At 38.4% G+C, this 26069-nt stretch overlaps 1 protein-coding gene across 4 annotated transcripts in view; it reads left to right on the top strand.

Moving 5' to 3' along the window:
* Positions 1-26069, top strand: part of tln2b (talin 2b) — a 206737-nt gene that overhangs the window by 59282 nt on the left and 121386 nt on the right. For all 4 annotated transcript variants that reach the window (XM_057837617.1, XM_057837619.1, XM_057837620.1 and 1 more), the window contains exons 2-6: positions 16272-16432; positions 16523-16620; positions 16753-16882; positions 21342-21497; positions 22025-22167. In XM_057837617.1, the coding sequence (XP_057693600.1) occupies positions 16297-16432; positions 16523-16620; positions 16753-16882; positions 21342-21497; positions 22025-22167 (663 nt within the window). In that variant the 5' untranslated portion in view covers positions 16272-16296. The remainder of the gene's footprint in view (positions 1-16271; positions 16433-16522; positions 16621-16752; positions 16883-21341; positions 21498-22024; positions 22168-26069) is intronic.

A 26069-nucleotide genomic window follows, 5' to 3' on the forward strand; every position in this document is an offset into this window, starting at 1 on the left:
ATACGGCCAAATCTACACAGAAATGGTTCACCAGACGCCAAATCAAGCTCCTGCCATGGCCATCTCAGTTCCCAGACCTTGTTTTGTTGGCAAAAGGGGGTTGTACAAAGTATTATCACCATGGGTGCTAATAATTGTGACACACATTATTTGATGTCAAATATTTTTTTTCTTTATGTGGGATTTTTTCCCCACTGAATGAATGCACTTGTATTGAAGGTTGGATTTTTCTCTTTTTTTTCCATTAAGGTCCCATCTTGTTTGAATAAAAAAAAAATAATTAGAAGCTAAAAAACACATCTTTTTCAGGGGTGCCAATAATTATGGAAGGCACTGTAGCTTAGTTTGAGCAATTTTCCAATTTCTGATGAAAAAACAGAGAAATTGAGCCTTTTGTAAAGAATACATTTCAAACAAAAGTTTGACTTACACAGCTATTTTTTGCTTTAGTTACATCCCAAACATCTGAATAATGTTTTCCTTTTACAAAATAAACAACAAGATAAATAGAGATTTTGATAGCAAAGTAACAATTTAACACACATAAAACTTAAACTTTTCTCTCATCGCCGCCTGTCTCATAATTTTTTTGAGTCTTTCCAGCACGGACTCAACAGCATCGTCCGCTGCACTGGTGGTCCTGGTTGTTCTGCTCGGTCGTCCAGCGACTGGCATCCCGGGTATCCTCCCGGTTGTTCTGCTCGGTCGTCGGCCGCCTGGCATCCTGGACGTCCATTCGGTCGTCTTCCGCCGGCCCCCTGGCAGTGCGGCCGGTGTAGGTGCACTATCCTATTCCCCTCACTATCCACTCGCGGGGGCCTGCGCTTGTCAGTGACGTTCCTTATTCTCGCTATATGATTATACAACTTTAACATTTGTTGATGATACAACTTTAACATTTGTTGATGATACACTCTGTGTATAATATCTTCCATCGCTTTTCCTTTTTAAATGGGCACTATTAAGCGAACGCAAGAAGTAACAAAGAGAACATTTTTAAACAGGCATTTCACGGGACAGCCATTTCGACTCTTCGGCCAATCATATAGCGAGAGCGAGTGGATCATGAGGGGAAGAGGATAGTGCACCTACACCGGCCGTTCGTTCCGTTGAATCGGGTTTAGGGGCCTTACCAAATGCGCTACGGCCTCCATTAGCCAGTTTTATTGCTTTAAAATGGATTTTCAGCTTTGTGCTTTGGTGCTAAGTTGAAGCATAACCTAGAGATGTCTCTTGTTAAAAAAGAAAAACTTAAAAATACATCTTTGGGACACTGAAACAATTAGAAATAGAACGTAGTTATACATTTTTGGGAGCAAATGAGTTAAACAAGTGATGGTGTGTATGGGAACAGTTCTCTTTAGCATTTAAATGTTTGTGTGTGAGCCTCCTGTCATTTTCAGCATGATGATTTTCAAAATACTAAGATGGAGATAAAGATGCACTCAATAAATGAATATATACAGTGATTAAGAGGGTTTGATGCACACTCTTCATATTCATGGATGAAGCAACACACAGGTCCTCGTAGCTCGTATATCTGTCTGCCTCTCTATCCCAGGCTTGGGCGGCAAAGTACATTGGACTTGTCTTATGTTGCGATTATTGAAAAGAAGGCCTGAAATCTCAACAGCTCAATGATAAATTGTTGGCATCTCTTGACTCATTTTTAAACATATTTCATTGTATTTAGAAAGAAATCACTAAAATGTACTTTACATGGTTTTTAAGGCCTGGATTTAATGCCAATGTATAATCTAATTCATATTGCTGTTAATGATGACTGTTGCCTACTGTAGCAAGAGTTTATTAATTTAGATAATGTCCAGAGTGGATGATGGAAGATGAAGGCAAGAGCCATTGATGGATTACATTTGTGGAGCTGATTGTTTGGCCATGTAATCAATAGGATCATTTTTAAAGTACAAAATGTTTCAGTGGCTTAACCTTTCGGCAAGATTTGTTTCCAATAGCAACACATTTTTGGGAGACGAAAACCAACACAATTTCCACAATGATAGTTGCAAACACTAGCTGCACTGCATTGATCTTTGGAAAACAAACAGCGATAATAATCTATAATAATTGCGTACGCTGCGGCATGCAAATGTTTCACTTTTTCATCACTGTGCCGCTATAAACTCCTGATGTTATTAATGTGGTGAAGACAAGTTGACAGAATCACGTCTCTGCAGACTCATGTGCTACTTACATAGATTAAGGTTGGAGCTGTTAAATACGTGCATAATGATTTTCTATTTATTTGCCATAATTCAAACACGCCTCATGCTCGTAATTAAGATGTATATATGAAAGCTGATTAAAACACAAAGTGTTGTATACAATTAGGCGACCCTTCTAAAGTGCTAAAAAAAAAAAAAAAAAAAAAAAAAAGCTCATTAAGTAGGTCATTAAACTTAGAAGCAGCTCAGATAAAAGACCTGACCTTGACATGACATGCTCATGCATATTTTGTGAAACTACCAACACAATGACTATACGTATATTTATAGCACACAAACCTTTTCAGAAGCTATGTGACTCACCACCTGAGTGTCTTGTGCTGCAAAGATATCTCAGCCCCTAGGGAGGCACAGTAGGTGTGCAGGAAGTTGACCTTGCCTTCCATCGGACAGGGATAAAAGGCTGTTGTTAGGCTCAGCGTCAGTCAGGGTGTTAAAACAAGTAGAAAAGGAGGCAAGGTGTCGTTTAACCTGTGAACATATAATCTGTCGTATTTAGATGTAATCCTGCTATTCGAACATTCCCGAGGGCAGCAGGGATTGGAATTAAATTCAGTCATTTGATGCCATTGACAAATAACATTCTGTAAAAACTCTTGAAACTTGTCGGCTAGTGACGTTAGAATTGAACTACAATGATTTGCACATCCCAGTGCTTGTAGAATTGTGCTTTAATCAATTTCAGTCATGCTTGTAAATGATCCCACCAGGACTGCTTTTAGACTTGCTGCAATTATTGCTTGGAGTACATAAGAAAAACATTTTATTCATTCATGCATCCATCTATCCATCCAAAACACAAAGATGCTTGTTTACCATTCCGTCAATATTGTGTCCCTTGTGACCTTGAAAATCATGTAACTACACGTGGGGGTGGTGCAGAAAATTATAACTGTTCAGAACAAGTATGATAACAGTGTTAGGTAAATGTTCCTAATCTTACAAATGCCTGCCCTTCACAAATGGTGAGAAACACCTTGTGGCATTTTAACATTTATCATTCCAAATTTGACAAATAAGCTCACTTAAATACAGATACACTGGGGCAAATAAGTATTTATTCAATCACTAATTTTGCAAGTTCTCTCACTTGAAAATATTAGAGAGGCCTGTAATTGTCAACACTGGTAAACCTCAACCATGAGAGACAGAATGTGGAAAAAAACCCAGAATCACATTGTTTGATTTTTAAAGAATTTATTTGCAAATCATGGTGGAAAATAAGTATTTGGTCAATACCAAAAGTTCATCTCAATACTTTGTTATGTACCCTTTGTTGGCAATAACAGAGGCCAAATGTTTTCTGTAACTCTTCACAAGCTTTTCGCACACTGTTGCTGGTATTTTGGCCCATTTCTCCATGCAGATCTCCTCTAGAGCAGTGATGTTTTGGGACTGTCGTTGGGCAACATGGACATTCAACTCCCTCCTCACCCCGTGGCATCAAAATGATAACAAGAACGGTGAGCAAAAATCCCAGAACCACACGGGGGGACCTAGTGAATGACCTACAGAGAGCTGGGACCACAGTAACAAAGGCTACTATCAGTAACACAATGCGCCGCCAGGGACTCAAATCCTGCACTGCCAGACGTGTCCCCCTGCTGAAGAAAGTACACATCCAGGCCCGTCTGCGGTTCGCTAGAGAGCATTTGGATGATCCAGAAGAGGACAGGGAGAATGTGTTATGGTCAGATGAAACCAAAATGTAACGTTTTGGTAGAAACACAGGTTTTCATGTTTGGAGGAAAAAGAATACTGAATTGCACCATACCCACTGTGAAGCATGGGGGTGGAAACATCATGCTTTGGGGCTGTTTTTCTGCAAAGGGACCAGGCCGACTGATATGTGTAAAGGAAAGAATGAATGGGGCCATGTATCAAGAGATTTTGAGTGAAAATTTCCTTCCATCAGCAAGGGCATTGACGATGAGACGTGGCTGGGTCTTTCAGCATGACAATGATCCCAAACACACAGCCAGGGCAACAAAGGAGCGGCTTCGTAAGAAGCATTTCAAGGTCCTGGAGTGGCCTAGCCAGTCTCCAGATCTCAACCCCATAGAAAATCTGGGGAGGGAGTTGAAAGTCCGTGTGGCCCAACGACAGCCCCAAAATATCACTGCTCTAGAGGAGATCTGCATGGAGGAATGGGCCAAAATACCAGCAACAGTGTGTGAAAAGCTTGTGAAGAGTTACAGAAAACGTTTGGCCTCCAGTACATTACAAAGTATAGAGATGAGCTTTTGGTATTAACCAAATACTTTTTTTCACCATGATTTGTAAATAAATTATTTAAAAATCAAACAATGTGATTTTCTGTTTGTTTTTCCACATTCTATGTCTCATGGTAGCGGTTTACACTAGTTGACAATTACAGGCCTCTCTAATATTTTCAAGTGGGAGAACTTGCACAATTAGTGGTTGACTAAATACTTATTTGCCCCACTGTACATTTACATAACACTTTTTGATGTACAACAGGAATTGTGTGAATGCTTTTCACTTGTCAATCACGCAAATATTTTTGGCAAGCTATAACATGGCTTGAGTCTCCAGCATTTACACACATAACACTTCAGTGACCATGTTAATCAAATCTTAGCACTATCATCTTTTGTAATGCAGTTTTCTTGTGCAGTAGCTATTGTACTTCATTAAATTGTGTAATATGTAATGACAAGTGTTGCTGTTCTACCACATTAGAGATACTTTATGAGTTTAATTATGGCTGCAGCTGTCGATTATTTTAGTAGTCGATTAATCAATCAAATAGTTTGAATAATTGAGTAATCAGATTGGGAACATTTAATGCGTTGCAGAATCAATTTTAGGAGATGTAAAACAAAGGCTTGCGAAGATGTCACTTTCAAAAGAGCATTAAATGCGAATGCAAAACAAAATTTTCGAGTGTTTCTTCAAACTACAAGATTCACACTTGCATTTGGAAATAAATTAAAACACTCGAGCTTAGCTTCAAACGGTATACAAAAAAAAAAAAAGGTTCCCAGTAGAGCAAAAGAACAATTGGCTAACTTGTGTAGGAAAAGTCGGCTAGCTTAAATGCTATACAATTCTAACATTTATTTACAATGCTCTTAACAAATCGTTCAAACACACATTCCCACAAAAATATACCTATAAACAAAATTACGAATGCATAAAAAAAAACTAGGGCTGTCAAACAATTAAAATTTTTAATCCAGTTAATGACAGCTTAAAAATTAATTAATCGTAATTAATCGCAATTCAAACCATCTATAAAATATGCCATATTTTTCTGTAAATTATTGTTGGAATGGAAACATAAGACAAGATATATACATTCAACATATTGTACATAAGAACTGTATGTGTTTGTTATAACAATAAATCCACAAGATGGCATTAACATTATGAACATTCTCTCTGTGAAAGGGATCCACGGATAGAAAGACTTGTAATTCTTAAAAGATAAATGTGAGTACAAGTTATAGTAATTTTATATTAAAACCCCTCTGTATGTTTTCGTTTTAATAAATGTAAAATTTTAAATCAAAAAATAAACTAATAGTTCACTATTGTGAAAGGTAGTGATTGAAATACACAACAAGGTGTCAAGGGCGAGTTTAAAATAATTAGAGATCTAGCCAAGTTTTTCTAGTTTTGCCCCTCGACTGACGCCGTAATTTCCGGGTTCATTGTACCTTACGTTCATTTGAGTGTTGACTTCACAACGTACGAGACCTCAGATAGTTTGTATATTGTGACTAAATATTGCCATTTAGTGTATTTGTTGAGCTGAATGAAATGTTTGAATAGAGTTTGACCAAAGTCTGAGTATTATTTTGCATAGCTATTTTGATTGGGAATGCCAGTTCTCTTTGCATTGAACGCTTTTCTTTTTGTGAACATTATTTTTTGGGGGATATAGGAATATTATTTTTGTTGTGCTTTCAGTAAATGATACTGCAGCGACTTAACTGTTCCACCCAAATACATGATGGGAAGTTGGGCAACCATGACTGTCAGTGGTGACTGCAAATGGTATATCGTCTCTGTGTTGTTTTCAATACAGGGTGTTAAGAAAAAGATTATTTCCTGTCATTCTTCCCCACGTGGCTCGCCACAATAATTATAGTTGTTGTGGAAGAGATGCCAAAGCTTATGCCAATAAATAGCGCGGCCCCAATGAATGCCTGTGTCCACTCCACTCGCTTATCACTGCGCCTTAGCTAGTGATGTCCCGATCCGATATTTGGATCGGATCGGACGATATGGGCAAAAAAATGTGCATCAGTATCGGATCGGGCAACACGGAAAAATTCCGATCCAGACTTCCGATCCAGTTTTTTTTAAAGTCCAGTCCAGCGCACCGATTTACATAATCCATTCCAGTTTTTGCTTCGGTTTCCCTAAAATCCGGTCCGCATTTTACGGCACACCTTCAACACACTACATTTACATTACCGTCTCCTAATTTACCGAGAGACTTTATCGGTAAAAATCTCAGCTGTGTGGGATCATTTCACCTTAAAGGACAACAAAGACGAAGAGGCAGAGTGCAACATATGCCACAATAAAGTCAAGCGTGGTGGTAAAGCTGTAAAAAGTTTTAATACAACCAACCTAATCAAGCATTTAGCGAAATACCACCACAAACAATATAAGAAGTATTTTAAGAAAACCGAAGACAGAAAGAAAGGTCCTTCGCAACTAACACTGGGAGAAACTTTTGCTATGCGTGACAAACTGGCACTCGACAGTCCCAAAGCCCAGGGAATAACGAGTCATTGCCGAAGAATTTATTCTGGATGACGAGCCATTATCTCTTGTGAGTAAAGACGCACCATCCAACACTTAGAACCACGGTACAACATGCCCAGCCATCATTACATCCTTGAGCGATTCGGCCAGGGAAGATTCGAGAAAAATTCACAAACATCCAAATTCCGATTATTGAAATATGTCAAGTAAAGCGGAACTAATACACAGCTCGGTCTTCGGGACGCAATGAGAAACGGACCGCATTGCGTCCCGAGAGTAAACATCATGCTTCTCATAGACCCGGGTAATGCCAATGCTCAACTCACGGCTTTAGCTCAACTCATGCCGCTGGATAAAAAACACAAGAATACCTGACTGCTGCTGACAGTCGCTACAAACTACGTCAACATCGTTTTAGATAATAGATATCATAATTATATAGAACTAGATGCAAAATGACAGACTCGAGGCCTTAGCAACATTGAAGAATTGAAAACTAGTTGCGGTAGTAAACAGCTGCCATCTTAAAGCAGGAGACTTCCCTAGTAGGCTGTTGTGAACCTTCCAAGTGAACCTAATTAACTTTTTATCTAAAATACTCCTAAATCGGCAAAATCATGACTTGAATCTATCTTCAAAACAGTTTTAAAACTTTCACATGTCGAAAGTAGACAGAAAGGAAATTATGGAATAACGGTAGCAATTTTAACAACTTTAACAGTTGATTCGCAAAATTAAATGAATTGAATGTAGTTTAAAGTTGCTGATACAGAATGGGGACTTGAGTATTTTATTTACTATTTTAAAATGTTAACTTAATACTGAAATAGTCGTTTATTTAAACCTGGGAGGCTTTTTATACAATTTTTGTAACCAATGCACGAAACAGTAAAAGCATCTAATAGCTTGGGGGGTTTGTGGGATTTTCCACTGAGGTTGTTTGTGTGTTTTGCTTTTTTAAGACAGTTTACAATGTCATTTGCACGTTTTACTGACTGACTATGCCATTTCTGTTTGTTGTTTATAATATTTTGTGTTTGTCACTGAATAAACAGGTCAGTTTCTTGTTACCAACCGTTGTGTGTTATTCAAACTCACCTAATTCAGCTGGCTAGTTGTTATCAAGAGTACTAAAACCTTTTTCAACATGAGTCTGACAACTAAGTAAGGAGGCTAAATAACTTTAAACTTTAACACATGATCAGATAGGCCGGTATCAGTATCGGCCAGTATCGGTATCGGATCGGAAGTGTAAAACAATATCCGATCGGAAGTGCAAAAACCTGGATCGGGACATCCCTAGCTTAGCTCTCAATAAACATAAAACGGCACTATTGTAGTCTGTTTGTGGCAATGGATGAGTGGGTCCTTCCGCACATGCGGTTGGGTTAAATTTTTTAACGTGATTAATTTAAAAAATTAATTACCGCCTGTTAACGCGATAAATTTGACAGCCCTAAAAAAAACATGAGCTCAAAGTAAAAACCTTACCTTATGTTGGGCTTAACAGGAAGCAGCTGGATTCAGCAATTTTAATCGGTTATGTTATATTCACTGTTGCCACTAGAGGGTAGTGTATCCACTCAAATCAATAGAACTAAATGCAAACACTTTCAAAACAAACCATTACAATGTCATTAATTAAACGGATACTCGAAGCAGCAAAATTTGATTCAAAGCTTTTTTCCAAGCGAATTACTCGAGGTAATCGATTAATCGTTGCAACACTAGTTTTATTTATTTCAATAAACCAGGAAAGGTAAGCCCAAATAATGTAATGTTATTATTATGCATAACGTCTTCATGATTGTGATTAATTTAGCAAATACACTCTAATCAAACACTCTATTTAATCTGATTGATAATCTTGTAACGTGCCTAGCTAACACACTAGCAGCAATAATGTTCAAAGCCCACAAAAATGCATGTCAATGAACACACCCTCACACGACTAGCCATTTTTCCTATATTCTTTTCATACAATATACAGTAAGAACTTCACAAGCATAAGTACTACAGTGTATGATGTAATACAGTTCTAACAACTATTGCATCCTTGAAGGACTTTTTTTTTTCCATTCATATATCCACACCTTGATCTACCATTTTCATTTGTGGACAGAACATACCAACATTGCTTGCAGACCAGGCAAGACAGAGACTAAGAAGATGCTTAAATGTTCTGTTGAGTGATTAACTGGTGGGGTAATCAAGATTCACACAACTGCTGAAACCACAGTCATTAGAGCTTTTCTCTCTCCAGATGGCTTCTGTGTTTCCTGGTCCTCAGCAAGGTGATGTTTGCTATTTTTGGAGCTGTTAAAGCAACACTGATTTTGAAAATGGATTTTTAAAAATGGATTTAACAGCACTTGACAGCACAATGATCAACTTCATTTTTGGCTGTTGATTCAGTATTTCGGAGACATTAAAAAGGCTTGTGAAAATTACTCTCATCGTGGATTTTTGAAGGCACCACAGTCATTTTCATTTGAAGTGTGTTTAGTTTATTTTTATTTCAGCAGGTTCGTAAATTGTTCGTATAACCTTTGAAAATATAATTAACTGGACGTAAATGTTGTGTAAATGTGTGCTTTTTTAAAGACATTATAACCAAAACACCTTAAATTTCAAATTCTTTTTCAGAAAGATATTGCTAGAACTTGTCAGGAGAATGTGTCTTGGCGATCCACAAGTGTTCAGTGGTTCTTGAAATCTCACCTTGGACTTTTGCAGAGCTTGCATCCTCCCCTCTTTGCTTGGTGGGTTTTTCCCTGCTACTCTGGGTTCCACCTACATTTAGGAAGAAAAAAATACATTCATGTTAGGGTCATAAAAAGCCTATGCTCTGAATGTAAGTGTGAGGAGTGATTTGAAATTCACTGGTGACCAGTCCAGGATGGACACTCCTCTTTCCCACAGGCGGATGGAATAATCTTCTGACTACCCTGAAAAGAATAAGCAGTAGAAAATTGATGGATGATATTTGCGACCCATCTTTGAACATGTACTTTGCTGCACTAGCATTTACAGCAGGATGCTCGTGACAAATGTTCTCTCACTTCAGTATGCTTAGGGATTCTAATTATCCTCCAAGGTTTCATCATGTGATTTCTGCTATACTTATTCTTTGAAATGACAGATGATGCTGACAACATAATCTACAAATGCCCCATGGTGCATTAAACATACTGTAGATGGATATTATCACAAGTAACCTTGTTTTTATTCAGACACAGATCTAAGAAGTCTTTGTCAATATGTTTTCCTTTGAAGACTTAAGAAATTAGTGTTTTCATTGTTTTTTAATCTGAGATTTTACTGGATGTTAAATGTGCTTCTTCTTGTGTGTTATATGCAGTACTGTTAATAACAACGCTAGAGCAAACGACGTTTCTAACGTTTTTTTTTTCAGTAGTGAGTAATCAAATAAATTACTTTTCCCATCTTTGCAACACAGTTACCGTTAATGAGGATGTGAAGGGGCGCGTTACTACTACTTGGTTGAATAAGGCGCAAGTTGTTTGTTTTTATCACAGCTGCCAGGGAGATATAATAGCGGGAGGGAGGCGGGAGGAAGGCGATGGTGAAGCCGTTGCACACATGATGATGATTGGCTAGGTGGCTCGGAGCGTTAGCATTGCATTCGCGTTCTCATTAGCATTAGCATTTAGCGTGGCGAGCGTCATCTTAAACTGTATCAGGGAACTTTTTTTTTTTTACATACAGTTTGTGGCATCCAGTTGGGGACAATTAATTTAAAATAATTTTAATGATTAATTATTAGTTTTGGGAATAAATATGTGCATCTTGAAGTTCTGCTCTGAGACCCCCGATTTGGCCAACTTTTAAAGTTGTCCAATATGCATGTATGATACATCATTGGAAAGCTTAAAATCTCAATTTTCTGGGGGAGGAAAAATTTTGAAAAGGAGGGCATTTAATTTGTTTTTTTTTCTCTAAAAAGCTAAACCCTATCTGAAGGTGAGAGCACGCGAGAGCAGAATTACAGACGCCATGACTTTAACAAGATATTATCTTGTACTTACCTTGTTTTGATCCAAAAACTCCATGTAGCATGTATCACTTAGTGTCAAAACACAGCTATGAATGTCCATAGCTGGAATTTTTGTGGATTTTATGGGTGAAACATGGTAATATAACAAGGGTCACGATGCAGAAATCGCAGACATCAAGGAGTGGTTGCGATGTTCTTTTTCATATATTTACCCTTTTAAACGTTTTATTCAATTTTTCTTCGTTTGGATCAATTATTTATCACCTAACATATCGGAGAAAATGCAACAGTAACAAAAAAAATACAATTAAGCGATACTTATGAGGTAGCTATCCATGACTTCTTTAAAGACACCATTTTTTTCACTGTGACGTAATTTGTTTAAAAGTTTAAAATATGCGAGTGAATAATTTTCACAAAAGTCGTTTTTTTTTTTTTAAACGAAATATTAGACATCAATGAATGATTCTAAGCTAAAAATGACAGACATTTTGAATAATATAATTACTTCCCTTCTTTTTATGGCTGGGTTGAACAAAAACGGTTGCACGACGTTTGTAAACGGGGGCTTCCAGGGTAAGACAAACAAATTAAAAATAGTTTGGGGGCTTAATGCGCCATGAATCTACTATGGCAGCATATAGCCATACTGTATTGTTCAATCAAACACAACAGTTCTTTTGGCTTAAAATTCAGCAGTTTCTTTTAAAGAAGAGTGCAAGAGCAAAAACTGCTTTTTCAGTCTTGTCTGTGTTTTCCGCCATATATACAGTATATATCGATATATATATATATATATATATATATATATATATATATATATATATGTATACAGTATATACACATATATATATTTTTTTATGACCAGAAGTTTTCAATTGCCCTAAACTTTTTTTGAATGACATATCCATGAACCTTTAATCAAACTACAGCAAAGATAGAAGAGGCAGGAGATTCAGAGACTCACCTGCATATTGAAAAATACATGATGATATACACACAAGTCATGGTTCAGTACAGACCTCGGTACGGAGGTCACGGTTTGGTGCGGTTTCAGTACAACAGGAAAAACAAAAAGGATTTTTTTCCTCACAGCATTTGAAAGTTAAAAGTTTTTATGCTGTTACAATGTTATATAGGTGATTTTTTTTTAATTCAATCAGTTAATATAAACATCTTTTATGTGAATGAAGTTACAGGATGTATTATATAATAATGTGTAGAACAGGAAAAGTAACGTCAGTTACTTTGCTGAGTAACTAATTACTCTTACAATGAGGTAACTGAGTTACTAACTCATTTACTTTTGGGGAAAAGTAATTTTTTAAGTAAGATTAACAGCACTGGTTGAATGTAAACCTGGGTACACGTCCATGTTTCATTGTCATTCAGAGACGCATGCTGCTTCTCTGGTGGAGTATCGAGGAACGACTGCATGCAACAAAAACTCAGTGGGGCCTCTGAGCAAACCTGGCAAAGAAAAGAGCTCACGCAGTGCCATTACCTCCTCTTTCTTTGTGGTTGTCTTTTCTTACTTTCAAGTAAGAAAAACTCAAATAAAGGTGGGTTTGATGGAGGGAAACCATGACAGGTGCAAAGGCAGCCTCAGTCACAACTTAATAATTATGGAAAATGTACTTTCCAGATTTTTCGTCTCTCTGACTCAGACAGGTTCCTTGATGAACTGTTTGTTTCAAAGGTGCCCTAGATCATGTCATATTAATATTTTTCCCTTTCCATCTGTAGAATATATAAAGATTAAAAAAAATAAACTACAACACTCTCCAGAGTTATCCACAGTTAAGCATATTGATTCAGAATAAACTTTTGTTAAAATTTTGTGAAAAAGTAATCCTTACTGTTGTTTCACTTTTCGTAACTGATAGGATCCTTATCAGACCTGGAGCTCGGATTTATGGGAGCCAAACTTAATTCCGACTGTTTCCTGCTAGTTTATGGATGAGTGACCTTGAGGTAAAGCTGGCCAAGGAGAAAAGGTCTTCTTCTCTTTTTTGCCCATATAAGTCGAAGAAGCCCTGAGCCGCTTGACCTGTACTGCAGAATGTGACAAAACACCCACTAATTTGTCTCACAGTGAAGTCTTGCTTGTGGGGTGGTAAGCAGGCTAGCAGCAAATAATGATGTGGTTGTGGTGGTGGCAGTGGAATGTCATTTTCATTGTTTTTGCACTAGTTATTCCTGCACATACTGTATATTCACTTTTACACTTTAGTTTATTACTTAACATGTTTCAGTGGCTTCTACATGCACTACAACATGCACATGACACTTTAATATGAGAACAGCAGGGAGCGGCGGACATGAAAGTGCACAGCACAAATTCAATTTTCCCTCACTAAAATGACTGCAAGGGCATACTGCAAATGATATGCTGTGGTGTTTTATTCCTTCTCTGTGTTTCAGGTTTTCAAATATGCATGCCATGTCATGCACCTGCTAACATCCATTAATTGTAATCTGGCCCCACTTGAAAAAAAGGATACTACTGGTTAGGGGTGTGACAAAATATCGAAATGGCGATATATGGTGATACTTTGCATCGCAAAAAGTTATCGATATGCTCCTGCAAGAATTGAGATATCATTTTGAAAAGGTGTCAATGTCTAAAAATAAATAAATAAAAAGGAACCAACAAGTTGCTCCCAAAATCTTCCACCATAATAGTGTCTAAGTTAACTCTAAGGCTGCCTTGACAGTGCTCGACACCCAGTCCATTTAGACTGCGAACTTTCGTTCATTCGAAACCAGAGCATTCACAGTCATTCTGTCAGATTTTCAGGGCATTTATAGGTTACTTGCTGTTCATTTTAGGGCATTTCCAGGTCATTTCCTGTTGAGTTTGAGTCACTGCCTATTCATTTGGGTGATTCCTAGGTCACTTCCTGTTCTGTAACACAAAGTGAACAGGAAGTGACCCATGAAATACCCGAAAATCAACAGGAAGTAACTGAAAATCAACAGGTGAATGACCTTAAATGGCCCAAAATTACCTCATTGCCTGGCTTTGGCTGCTACTGACGACCATAGACTTTCAATCTGTTTGAAGTGGAAGGGATGGCAGCGAATGAACATCATTCGCTGCCAACCCTCCCAGTTCAAATGGATTGGACGTCTACTCGTGACAAACTCATTCCAATTCACAGCAGAAGCTTGCTTTTTTGTATATTAGTTGTTTTAAGAATATCTTAGAATGATTTCATGACCAATGTATCGATAATCGTTGTATCGCCATATCGTCAGATCATCGTTATCGTGAGATTTGTATCGCAAACCGTATCGTATCGTGAGGTACCAAGAAGTTCCCACTCCTACTACCGGTGTTTTGGGAACATTAGAATTGATTAATTAGTCTATCCTGAATACTATCCTCTTTCACAGGCATTGCTAGTTTTCTACACGTGAATGAACCTTAACCTAGAAATACTGTTGGTCTGAATGGTTAAAAAGCATTTTCGCGAAGCGCATAATAAAAATGCAGCTGGTTATTAAGTGTACATTTGGTAATGATATTATTTTTGAAGATGATTTTAACTAAGGTGAATATACTGTACTGTACTTGAAATTGCTCCTATTCACGTTGTGACAATATACAGTGGGGCAAATAAGTATTTAGTTAACCACTAATTGTGCAAGTTCTCCCACTTGAAAATATTAAAGAGGCCTATAATTGTCTACATGGGTAAACCTCATCCATGAGAGACAGAATGTGGAAGGAAAAAAAAAAAAAAAAAAAAATCACACTGTTTTATTTTTAAAGAGTTTACTTACAAATCATGGTGGAAAATAAGTATTTGGTCAATACCAAAAGTTCATCTCAATACTTTGTTATGCACCCTTTGTTGGCAATAACAGAAGCCAAACTTTTTCTGTAACTTTTCACAAGCTTTTCACACACTGTTGCTGGTATTTTGGCCCATTCCTCCATGCAGATCTCCTATAGAGAAGTGATGTTTTGGGGCTGTCGTTGGGCAACACGGACTTTCAACTCCCTCCACAGATTTTCTATGGGGTTGAGATCGGGAGACTGGCTAGGCCACTCCAGGACCTTGAAATGCTTCTTACGAAGCCAATCCTTTGTTGCCCTGGTTGTGTGTTTGGGATCATTGTCATCCTGAAAGACCCAGCCACGTCTCATCTTCAATGCCCTTGCTCATGGAAGGAGATTTTTCACTCAAAATCTCTCGATGCATGGCTCCATTCATTCTTTCCTTTTCACAGATCAGTCGTCCTGGTCCCGTTACAGAAAAACAGCCCCAAAGCATGATGTTTCCACCCCCATGCTTCACAGTGGGTATGGTGTTATTCGGGTGCAAATCAGTATTCTTTCTTCTCCAAACACGAGAACCTGATGTTTCTACCAAAAAGGTTTATTTTGGTTTCATCTGACCATAACACATTCTCCCAGTCCTCTTCTGGATCATCCAAATTCTCTCTAGCGTACCACAGATGGGCCTGGACGTGTACTTTCTTCAGCAGGGGGACATGTCTGGCAGTGCAGGATTTGAGTCCCTGGTGGCGCATTGTGTTACTGATAGTAGCCTTTGTTACTGTGGTCCCAGCTCTCTGTAGGTCATTCACTAGGTCCCTTCGTGTGGTTCTGGGATTGTTGCTCACCGTTCTTGTTTTCATTTTGACGCCACGAGGTGAGATCTTGCATGGAGTCCCAGATCGAGGGAGATTATCAGTGGTCTTGTATGTCTTCCATTTTCTAATAATTGCTCCCACAGTTGATTTCTTTACACCAAGCGTTTTACCTATTGCAGATTCAGTCTTCCCAGCCTGGTGCAGGTCTACAATTTTGTGTCTGGTGTCATTCGACAGCTGTTTGGTCTTGGCCATAGTGGAGTTTGGAGTGTGACTGACTGAGTTTGTGGACAGGTGACTTTTATACCGCTAATGAGTTAAAACAGGTGCCATTAATACAGGTAATGAGTGGAGCCTCTTTAGACCTCGTTAGAAGAAGCTAGACCTCTTTGACAGCCAGCAATCTTGCTTGTTTGTAGGTGACCAAATACTTATTTTCCATTCAAATTTGGAAATAAATTCTTTAAAAATCAAACAATGTGATTTTCTGTTTTTTTTCCACATTCTGTCTCTCATGGTCGAGGTTTACCCATGTTGACAATTACAGGCCTCTCTAATCTTTTCAAGTAGAACTTGCACATTTGTTGGTTGACTAAATACTTATTTGCCCCAGTGTGTCTTGCCTCTTCATGTTTAACCATTTTACATGATGTTTTTTATAGGTGTGAGGCCATTCTACCCTCCAAGATGGTGGCTTTGTCACTTAAAATCTGCGTCCGTCAATGCAACGTTGTAAAGACGATGCAATTTGAGCCATCCACACCTGTGTATGATGCCTGCAGGATCATCAGGGAACGTGTCCCAGAGGCCCAGTCCGGACAAGGTTAACATACAATTTAGTTGTTTCAAATTTTTAATCATGGAATTCATATTTTATCTACATGTACATTCACGTTTTCCCCTTGTGCTTCAGCTTCCGATTACGGTCTTTTCCTGTCTGACGATGATCCCAGGAAAGGAATTTGGCTGGAGTCTGGAAGAACCCTGGATTACTACATGCTGCGAAACGGAGTAAGATTAAGTAGTACAGCGTGAGGTGGAGAACTGTCAGTGTTCATGTATCTGTTAATGTGATTTACATTTTTACAGTGCGACATGCACGGTATTTCTCTGCTGAGAACCATTTGCCCCTTTGCTTTGTAGGATGTCTTGGAGTACAAGAAGAAGCAGAGACCGCAGAAGATTAAAATGCTTGATGGCACAGTGAAGACCATCATGGTGGATGACTCCAAAACTGTCGGGGAGCTTCTCGTCACCATATGCAGTAGAATAGGTGAGTAATCGTCCAGAATCTTTTATGCCCATCGTCCGACACTTGTATTATTCATGACCTATTTTATTTTTAGTTCCATGCATAGCTTTTGGCACATGCAGAATTTCTTATCATGTGTAGTTCAATTTATACTAGGACAGAAGCATTTGTTAAGTAGGAAAATTGTTGTCGCTACACTCAAAAAATTCCTTATCTCTTTTGGAAAATAAGCACCATTTATCACATGGATATGATGACGTATTCCTCCTATGGCCCAGACTCTCCTCAGCAATGTTCCTTTTCCCGCTCTGCTCGCTTTTAATTACAATTGGTTGCTGTCAAACTGACAGAGACATGCATCCAGCAAATACGTACATGGGCTTTATTGAAAAATGTTTAGAGGTCAGTGGTTTATTGTTAAGGCCTTCAACCGCTTGATGCCTGAATTTCCATTTAACAATTATACATTGAAGGAATCTGACCTTTTAACCAGATTGCCGGAACTTTGCTAACCGAACCGCCGCGCAATGGCGTACCGCACGCAGGCTATTTATAGACCGTGACGTCGCATCATAAAGCCGAAGTGGGACATTATAGACCCGCCCTCGCATAGACACAACGTAATTAGTGCTACTTTTCTCCGGTAATCTTTCAAAAACAAACATGCCGATCACGCATTGCTTTTTTGGAACGTGTAGAAACGACTTTAGACATTACGACACATGAAGGATGTTTTCTTCATATGTTTCCGGAAACCAAAAACTCGGGAGGTAAAAATGTGAAGACCGAATCAACTTGCGCGGACTTTCACACCAGCTCGGCGAATCCATTCACGTTTCATATGCAGTAAACATTATGTTGGGTTGGCATGGTCTTTCAGAGGACAAAGAGGTGAGCCATTTTTATATTTTTAACTTATTTTTTTAGCGTAACGTTGTGCCATACTGCTTCTGTCTGACAATGAATGACCTGAAAAGAATTACAATGGTATCTGACTGCCACTGTTACCGTTTCTGTTATATATATTTTTTTTTTAAATTTAGTAAGGGGGAAGTGTAAATAAATTATAGGATTAAAATGTGTTATCAATGAAAAAATTAAAAGTGTTCGTTGGCTTTCACTGAGTAGCATTTGCGATCGCTACACAAAGCTAACTAAATTACCCCCAAGAACGGTAAGAGACGTAGGACAACCAGAGGATATATAAGAAAGACAGGGCTGATGGTAAAGGATAGCTTGTGGAAACAGGAGAATGTCATTGTCAGTCGCGTCGATAAAAAAGCTAAAGCTATGCTTAGGTCGGCTCGTTTTTTTTCGTCTTTTTCAGCCTTCGACACTAAAGCCATCTCTTTAACTGAACATTTTTATGTTCTTCCACATCTTTGCCAGTCAATTTGGCACCAGGCACATCATTTTCGGAGAGAATTGGTAGGTTTAGCTCTGTAAACATCTCCTTCGTACACGATTTCCATTCATTTCCTACTAGGGATAAACGGTGGCTTGTCCCTACTTAGCAACAGTAGCTAATGTCGTGAATATTAATGAGCGGAAGTGACGTGTTGCTTGCAGTACGCCATTCCAATGACCTGGGCAGGAGGAAATCCGACAACCCGGCCAAAAGGCCAAAACCCGCGGGTTGACCTTAGGTTTAACCCCTTGCACTGACTCAATTTTAAAAGCTGGAAAAAGGATTCGAAACACAAGTTGACAATTTATTTCAAGCCGATAGCAGTCAGACAGCCAGGTTAAACAGTAAATAGACCCAGACGAGGAGGAAAGCAAGTCGACAAAAGATTCCGAAGAATAGTTAAGCATTCAGTCTTTTAAAGGCTCTGGTGAGGCGGGCTGGGGTCCGTAAGAAGGGTGTGTTTGGGTGTTGTTTGGGATTATTGTCTGTTGTGGATTGGACAGGAGAGTTCGGGCATTACTTTTGTCAGGGCAATGAGAGTTAAAGATTTTGCCAACTTCAGCGCCACATGAGTGCTGAGTGTTCACTTCTCGGTCGCGGATTGTCAGGTGTTGCTTGTGGCAAAACAGGATGTACCCCCATTTGTTCTGGACTGTCCAGAAGAGCTGATTGCGGGATTTAGAGGTGCAGACGTGAGCTTGTAGATGTCTTGCCTATCACCTGGTTGTCAACCTCAGTCAGCTGCATAACGCTTGAGTTGGGCTTCTGTAGTCAGCAGTCATCCTTATCTGCCCGTTGTCTTGGTGCCCCAAATTCCAATCACTCTAACTCCTCTCATAATTCAGATTTTACTGGTTTTCTTAAACTTTGATTTAAATGCTCTTTATTTTATTTTGGGTGAGTTAGAGTAATGCAAACAGTAAATATGGGAAAGGACACTATTCCCTTCAACATAAAGCATTGGAAGAAATAGACACCCAATTCATTTAAGCTGGGAGGACTGGATCTTGTTTCTGTGCCATTAACGGTGCTAGACGTCCAATCGATTTTGACTGGGAGGGGTGAATGAACGAATGTTCAGCCAATGTGTCACATTTGGCTGCTGGTCATTGTTCTAGTTACAGAGTGTGGGCAGTGTTCCCTGGACGCACCTGCGTCCAAGCTCATCAGTGGCGTATTTAACACAGGCAACCCAAGGATGGGTTCCCGAGTTATTGTCTTGCTCATCGCCAATGGAAGGTTTCATACTCTCCAACCTCTTGTTCGCATTTTGCTAGTTTCGCCACTAACTTGGGGTTTTTCTTGTCTGCCGCTCTTGTTTGAAATCTTCTACCTAGTGCAGGTATTTGAGTGTATTTGTGTTACTTTTGCTACATTGCTGGCTCAGTGTTCCACCTTAGCTTACCCTAGAAGTTAGTTTTTGTTATCCCCGTCAACCTGTTGTCACGGTCCTTTTTTGTTATCCCTCTTTTTCGCGATCGCGTTTCTTCTATATTCAATAAATCTCCTTTGTTGTCTGCTATGGGGTCCAACCTTGTTTTCCCCATTCGCGGACCATAACACATTGAGTTGAAAAAAAAAAAAAAACTTTTAGGGGGAATGTATGTCTAAAATTTTTTTTTTTTTTTAATGTTTTCATGTATTTATTTTTTATATATACATTTTTGTATTGTAAATTTTATTTATTTACTGATTGTATTGTATTGTACCTATTTTTTGTTAATTTAGGATTTTCCCATTTTTAGTTTTATTTTCAACATAAATGTCTGTGTAATTTATGTACTTATTCATTCCTCCAATACTTTGCGATGTATATCGTTAAATACAGACTTCATAATGTATTGGCGGGACACGGGGCGCGGGGCCGATTCATAGGGGACCTATCTCCGTCAAAGCTGACCGAGTGGAAACACAGAAAAAGAGCTTTTTCCATTGAAAATTATGGTGAATAAACGCTTAAATTGTTTATAAATATGAACGTAAAACAGTCTCCATTTTTGGTTAAACGCAAAAAAAGAAAAAAAAAACTTGCAGGTAGAATTTATTATACGTAAATATTGCAAACTATGAGGCTAGTCAGTAAGGAAATTAGCGGCCGCCATATGTAAACAAAGAGCTTTTTCCGTTGAAAATTCTTGTGAATAAATGCTTAAATCCCTGAATTCTTTATCGATATGGACATAAAACAGTCTCTATTCTTGTTTAAAAACAACAACAACAAAAACATGCAGGTTGCATTTATTTCTTTGTAAATATTGCGAAGTATAAGGCCAATGCTGTAGCGGCTAATTTCTCTCATGGATTTTTTTCACAATGTTTCAAATTGCATGCATGGCACGAAAAATAAAATAATTACCTTGAATCCTCGAACACATCACTCCTGAGACAATCGTTCCTGTTTGTATGCAGTACAGCTTTCGTACTTTTTCAACCTAAATCTGGCGTTAGATCGCTGCACGTGACCGACTGCTAATAAATGAAACGGAGTGTTGGGCGGCCCCCTTTGAGAAGGCGTGACGCAGTGAATGGGGAATGTGTCATGTCGATACATTATGAAGTCTATGAAGGCGGAAGTGTTTGCCGAAACATGTCAGGAATTTAAACTAACTATAACTATTGTCTGGAATAAAATAAAAATTCCGATTAATCTACAAGTGTAAACAAAATGAGCTCAGTGCAACTTCTATGAGTTAAATGTAAATTCAGGCATCAAGGGGTTAAGGTCTTTTGCATAGGCCTAAACATAATCAGAAATATTGATCTCCATTTTGAATTTACACAAAATCTGATTAATGTCTCTTATCTTTATTTCATAGTGTGTGTTTAGTATATGTTGGCTGCCCATTTCCATTACTAGTATGCATATATATTGTTGTATGTATAAACAGATTTTAAACGTCTCACTAAAGAACGTGCACCCAATTTGCTTACCCAACCATCCACCACATTAGCCACAGCAATGTTGTGACCACAAATTAGTATTTCAAGCACACATTCTTGCGAGGATGTTTTCCATCATCAACACAAGCTTCAGATGCATCGCTGAGAATCATCCTGACTTGCTTTTTTCAGGAATCACCAACTATGAGGAGTACTCACTCATTCAGGAGGTGACAGATGATAAGAAGGAGGATGGGATGGGAACACTGAAAAAAGACAGAACACTGTTATTACGGGACGAGAGGAAAATGGAGAAGCTCAAAGCTAAGCTGCATACAGATGATGATTGTGAGTGTGAACACTGAAAACTCCACCAGCTGCTACAATGTCAATAATAAAGGTGTTGTATAAAAGTCATTTTCCAATGCAAGTAAATGAGCCAGGACCTCTTGTAATTGCCAGCTGTCCCAATAATTTTGCCTTTGTTGTCTCCATCCACAATTTATTGCGTGGGGTCATATGAATGACTCAACTCTATCATTAGAACATATCTTGAGTTTTTTATTAAATACACTGATTATTTTTATTCAATTCATTGCATGAATGTGTCACACTGGCTTATCATTTCCCAAGAGAATGCCAATTATACTAATCACAATAAACTCATTTTATTTTAGCAGGGGAAATAAACACTATTTAGGCCCTGGAAAATATTTTGACAACCACACTGTTAATTAAGAGGATTAGTCATCTAAGGTGGTGTGTCTATCTTTGGTTAATTTCACCCTCAGTATACTCCTCCAATAACAGGTTGGTTAAGTGAGCATCTGTTTATTTGATTGTTTAAGCCAACAAAATGTGTATTGATTGGGCAGTGAACTGGCTGGACCACAGCAGAACCTTCAGAGAGCAGGGAGTGGAGGAAAGTGAGACATTGCTGCTTAGACGCAAGTTCTTCTACTCGGACCAGAATGTGGACTCGAGGGACCCTGTCCAGCTTAACCTGCTGTATGTCCAGGTAGGGCTGTAACATACCTAAGCATGTACAACTGGGTTTGTCACAACATGATGCAAGTGGTTTCCGCTCCATAAAGACTCTGAATCTGCTGTTTGCACCAACTCGTGAGAAGGCATTTTAAGCCCCGCTGGTTAAATTCAACCAAAGAGACATGCTGCCATTACAGCCCATGCGGTTTAATAACAACATGCCGTAAGAGAGGGCAGTTTGACCAAGTAATTATGATGTAGCACATTAGCAGAGAAACAGACTATAACAAGCACCACATGGACAGATGAGAAAATAAAGTCGCCAGACAGTGTGATGGACTGTTTAATATACTTTGTGGGAAGATGTACTGTAATTTGTGGATGTCTAAGCAGACAACTTAATGACTAATCTTGGAAGCTGTAGGTAAGCTTTGTAAGAACATCTAATTCTGTTAGGCTGGTCCTTTTTCTATTTTTCTAAAGTGTGGGTCGACCAATGTTTATAAATGGTGGGCACCCTGCAGTCACTGAAGGGTTCCCTGAGGGGTGTTAGCTACTCATCAGAGTTTGCACTCTGCTCACATCACTACACTCCCATTAGCCTCTCCTTCCCTGGGAGAACAGTATCCCACTGACACTCACAAAGCAGCAGATACTCATGCTTGAAACAAATAGTTGCCACAGACAACTTTAAAGTTATAGAAAAAGATTTAAACTTTAAAAGAACGCTTAAGTATTATCTTCTTACAATTGTGTTTTCTTGATATTTAAGCCAATGTTTTAAATAGAACAGCCCCACATAGCAGACAGACGTTGAAATGATGTTGAATCAACAGTCCACTGTCAATCATATATAGTTGAATCAACGTTGACATCCGCTGCTGATTTGTCATCACTTTTGCACCCTCAATTAATATTGTTCCGACGCTGAAACCCTTACAAAACCTAAACGTCATTTTGATTATTAATAATATTGGAACAACGCTGAATCAATGTTATGTTTTCCTTCATTTTCAACCATGATGCTATTAATGCTTTCAAGTATGCCCATATTTAGAGGTCCTGCTTTATTTACAGACAGAAGAAACAGCTAAGCTGACTAATCAAATACTACACATGAACGTGTCATGGGTTAGTTTAACATACATCAGTATTTTGTGGTGCAGTGAGTTTCTCAACCAATCCCAAACCAGATTAGGGATGTATATGGGAACAGAGCTAGCTAGTTAGCTAGCTACTATGGAAAAATGACCGCACTGTCTTTGTATTCAATAAATTAATTTAGACAAGGCTCGATTGTATCATATCTAGTGATTTTAGTGATTTAATTGGAAGAAGAATTACGTTTGCCTGAACAAAGTTCTACTTAGCTAACGTCCAGGCTAAGCAGGTCTTCACTAGTATGCCAATCACAGCAAATGCACAGTTTCTTACAATTTCTGTAACTTTGTCACGTTGTGTCAGGCAGACCGTTTCTTGTACAACTTTAATGACAAATGCGGTTTATTCTACCGTAAGACATCATTGCTGATAAAGGCTCTGAAGAAAAGCAACAGGCTTACCTTTAAATATGGCTATCCTTAAATGAGGCGGTTCCACTGGAGTTCATTTGAGATGATAAGCTGTCTTCCCACTCAACCACAAACACAACAATTTTTTTTACCGTAACTCCCACTCATACATAATTCGATGACTTTTTAATCATATTTCCCGGTCAATGAAAAATCAACCTTTTGTCAACATTTTTTCATCAACTATAAATGAGAATGAGAATGCTTTATTTTGGACATGAGAAAATAAAAGTAATAAACAAACAAACAAAAACAAAACAAAAAATCAGACAAACCAATTATAATACTTGAGATGACAGCAAAAATATTTAAGACAATAATAATAATAATAATAAATATTAGAATTTATTCATTGTGTCCAAAAAGGAGTAGGATGAAGCATTTGCTTATTAAAACCTACCCCCCTTTTCTATTCCTCAATAATATCAGTCCGCCCTATTTAATCAGGCCTCATATCAACAAAGAAATAATGCAACCATATACATAAGATGCAAGACAAAATAAAAATAAAATGAAATAAAAAGTACCAGCCAATAACGGATATGTGAAAAACCCCTATATTGAAACCCTTCCTCTTCCCTATACCCTGTGAAAACCATGTGTTTGTACCACTTCCTAAACTGGGTCATGCTTGGACATTGCTTGAGCCCCTCATTTAACTTATTCCACAGCCTTACTCCACGAAAAGAAACACAAAAACGTTTTAATAAAACAATGTTAACCCAACCATTGCCCGATACACCATAGAACAATGTTGTTTCAACATCAATGTCAGGTGTCATCGGTAGGGATGGGAATCGAAATCCGATTCCAATTCGGAACCGGTTCCGAGTGTTTCGAGGCCTCGACATCATAATGAAATAGCCTTAACGATCCCTTTAACGAGTCCTGAAGACGCATATTGCGTCGTGACTGTCTTGTTGTCCAAACACATCAAACTAGCATGGCACCAAGAACCACCTGCTCCAAAGTTTGGCTACACTTCACCAGGAAAGAGGGTGAAAATGAAAGGTTACGATGGTTTAGCACGAGCATTGCAGCCGTAAACATAACAATGACAGCAGTAGATTCAAACGATCGAAAGTGTGTCTTCACTTCACGAGGAAAAATTACAACAAAACGACTTGCAATCATTGCAAGGTGGAGATAACTGCATCGGGAGGGTATAGACTGTCGGGAGGGAATAGACAGCACTGTCCTCACCGAGACACCTATACAGCTAGCTAAACTCCGAAATGACGATACAGAAGACGTTGGCATAATTTGTTGACTTTATTCAACCATCACTTGAAGAGTGAAACTAAAAATAGAAATGAAAGAAATAATTTCGTCCCCAGTAACAAACAGGTTTGCATCAACGTAAATCAGCGATGATTAGCTGTAATAACAAATCATTTAGCATGCGTTCGCTAGCATTAGCACATCGTTCAAACCACTACACAATTGGATTTAAGTGTCCGATCGCGAGTGGAAACACACAACAACAACAACACAAAAGATGATCCATACAGGCGTTGCCTCTGTAGATATTTTACAAGCATTAACAAAGAACATAGGGTCGTAGCAGTGCTTCCCTCTCTCACTAACTCTCTCACACTTTCTCTCGCGTTCTTCTTCACGTGAGGAAGCGCAAGGGCGCCCCCACTTGAGCGTGAAAGCACCATAAAAACTAAAAGGCATGCACTTCAATATACTGGTAAATAATACTTTAACAGGGGTCCCCAAACTACGGCCCGCGGGCCGAATACGGCCCGCCCCAACATTCAGTCCGGCCCCCTGAACAATACCAGAGAGCATTTTTTTTTTTTTTTTTCCTCTCAATAGTGTTATTTATTTTCTGGCCTTTTTCTGTGAAGAACTCAGAGAGGGTTATGTGGTTATTATCTATTTGATTAATAGTGCTATTATTATTAATTATTATTATATTATATTATTATTTTTATTTTATTTACTTTATTTCCGTGAAATATCCAGAAAGGGTTATTTGATTGTGGCTTTCTGAAAAACAATAATTGTTTTACATTCAGGCACTCCTGCAATCGTCACACTTTTTCTGTTACAAACTGACCCCGGCCCCTCACAGAAGGGAAAAGTTATGCAGCCCTCACTGGAAAAAGTTTGGGGACCCCTGCAAGTTTAACACATATTGCTAACGGCAGACCAACTACCTATATGCTAATATATACCAATATTTTTTATTTCTATTAGAAAAATGTTTCAGTAAAATGTTAAACATTCTTGTGCATTTGCCACTTTTTGCCACAGTTAATATTGAGGCTTTGGGCCTCTTTTGACCTTGTTGTGAGTTTTTAAGGTTGTGACTTCTGATTAAACAAACTCAATGCCAATCTAAATGTTTGCC

The sequence above is a fragment of the Corythoichthys intestinalis genome, chromosome 5, assembly GCF_030265065.1.
Source record: "Corythoichthys intestinalis isolate RoL2023-P3 chromosome 5, ASM3026506v1, whole genome shotgun sequence".
Lineage (NCBI taxonomy): Eukaryota > Metazoa > Chordata > Actinopteri > Syngnathiformes > Syngnathidae > Corythoichthys > Corythoichthys intestinalis.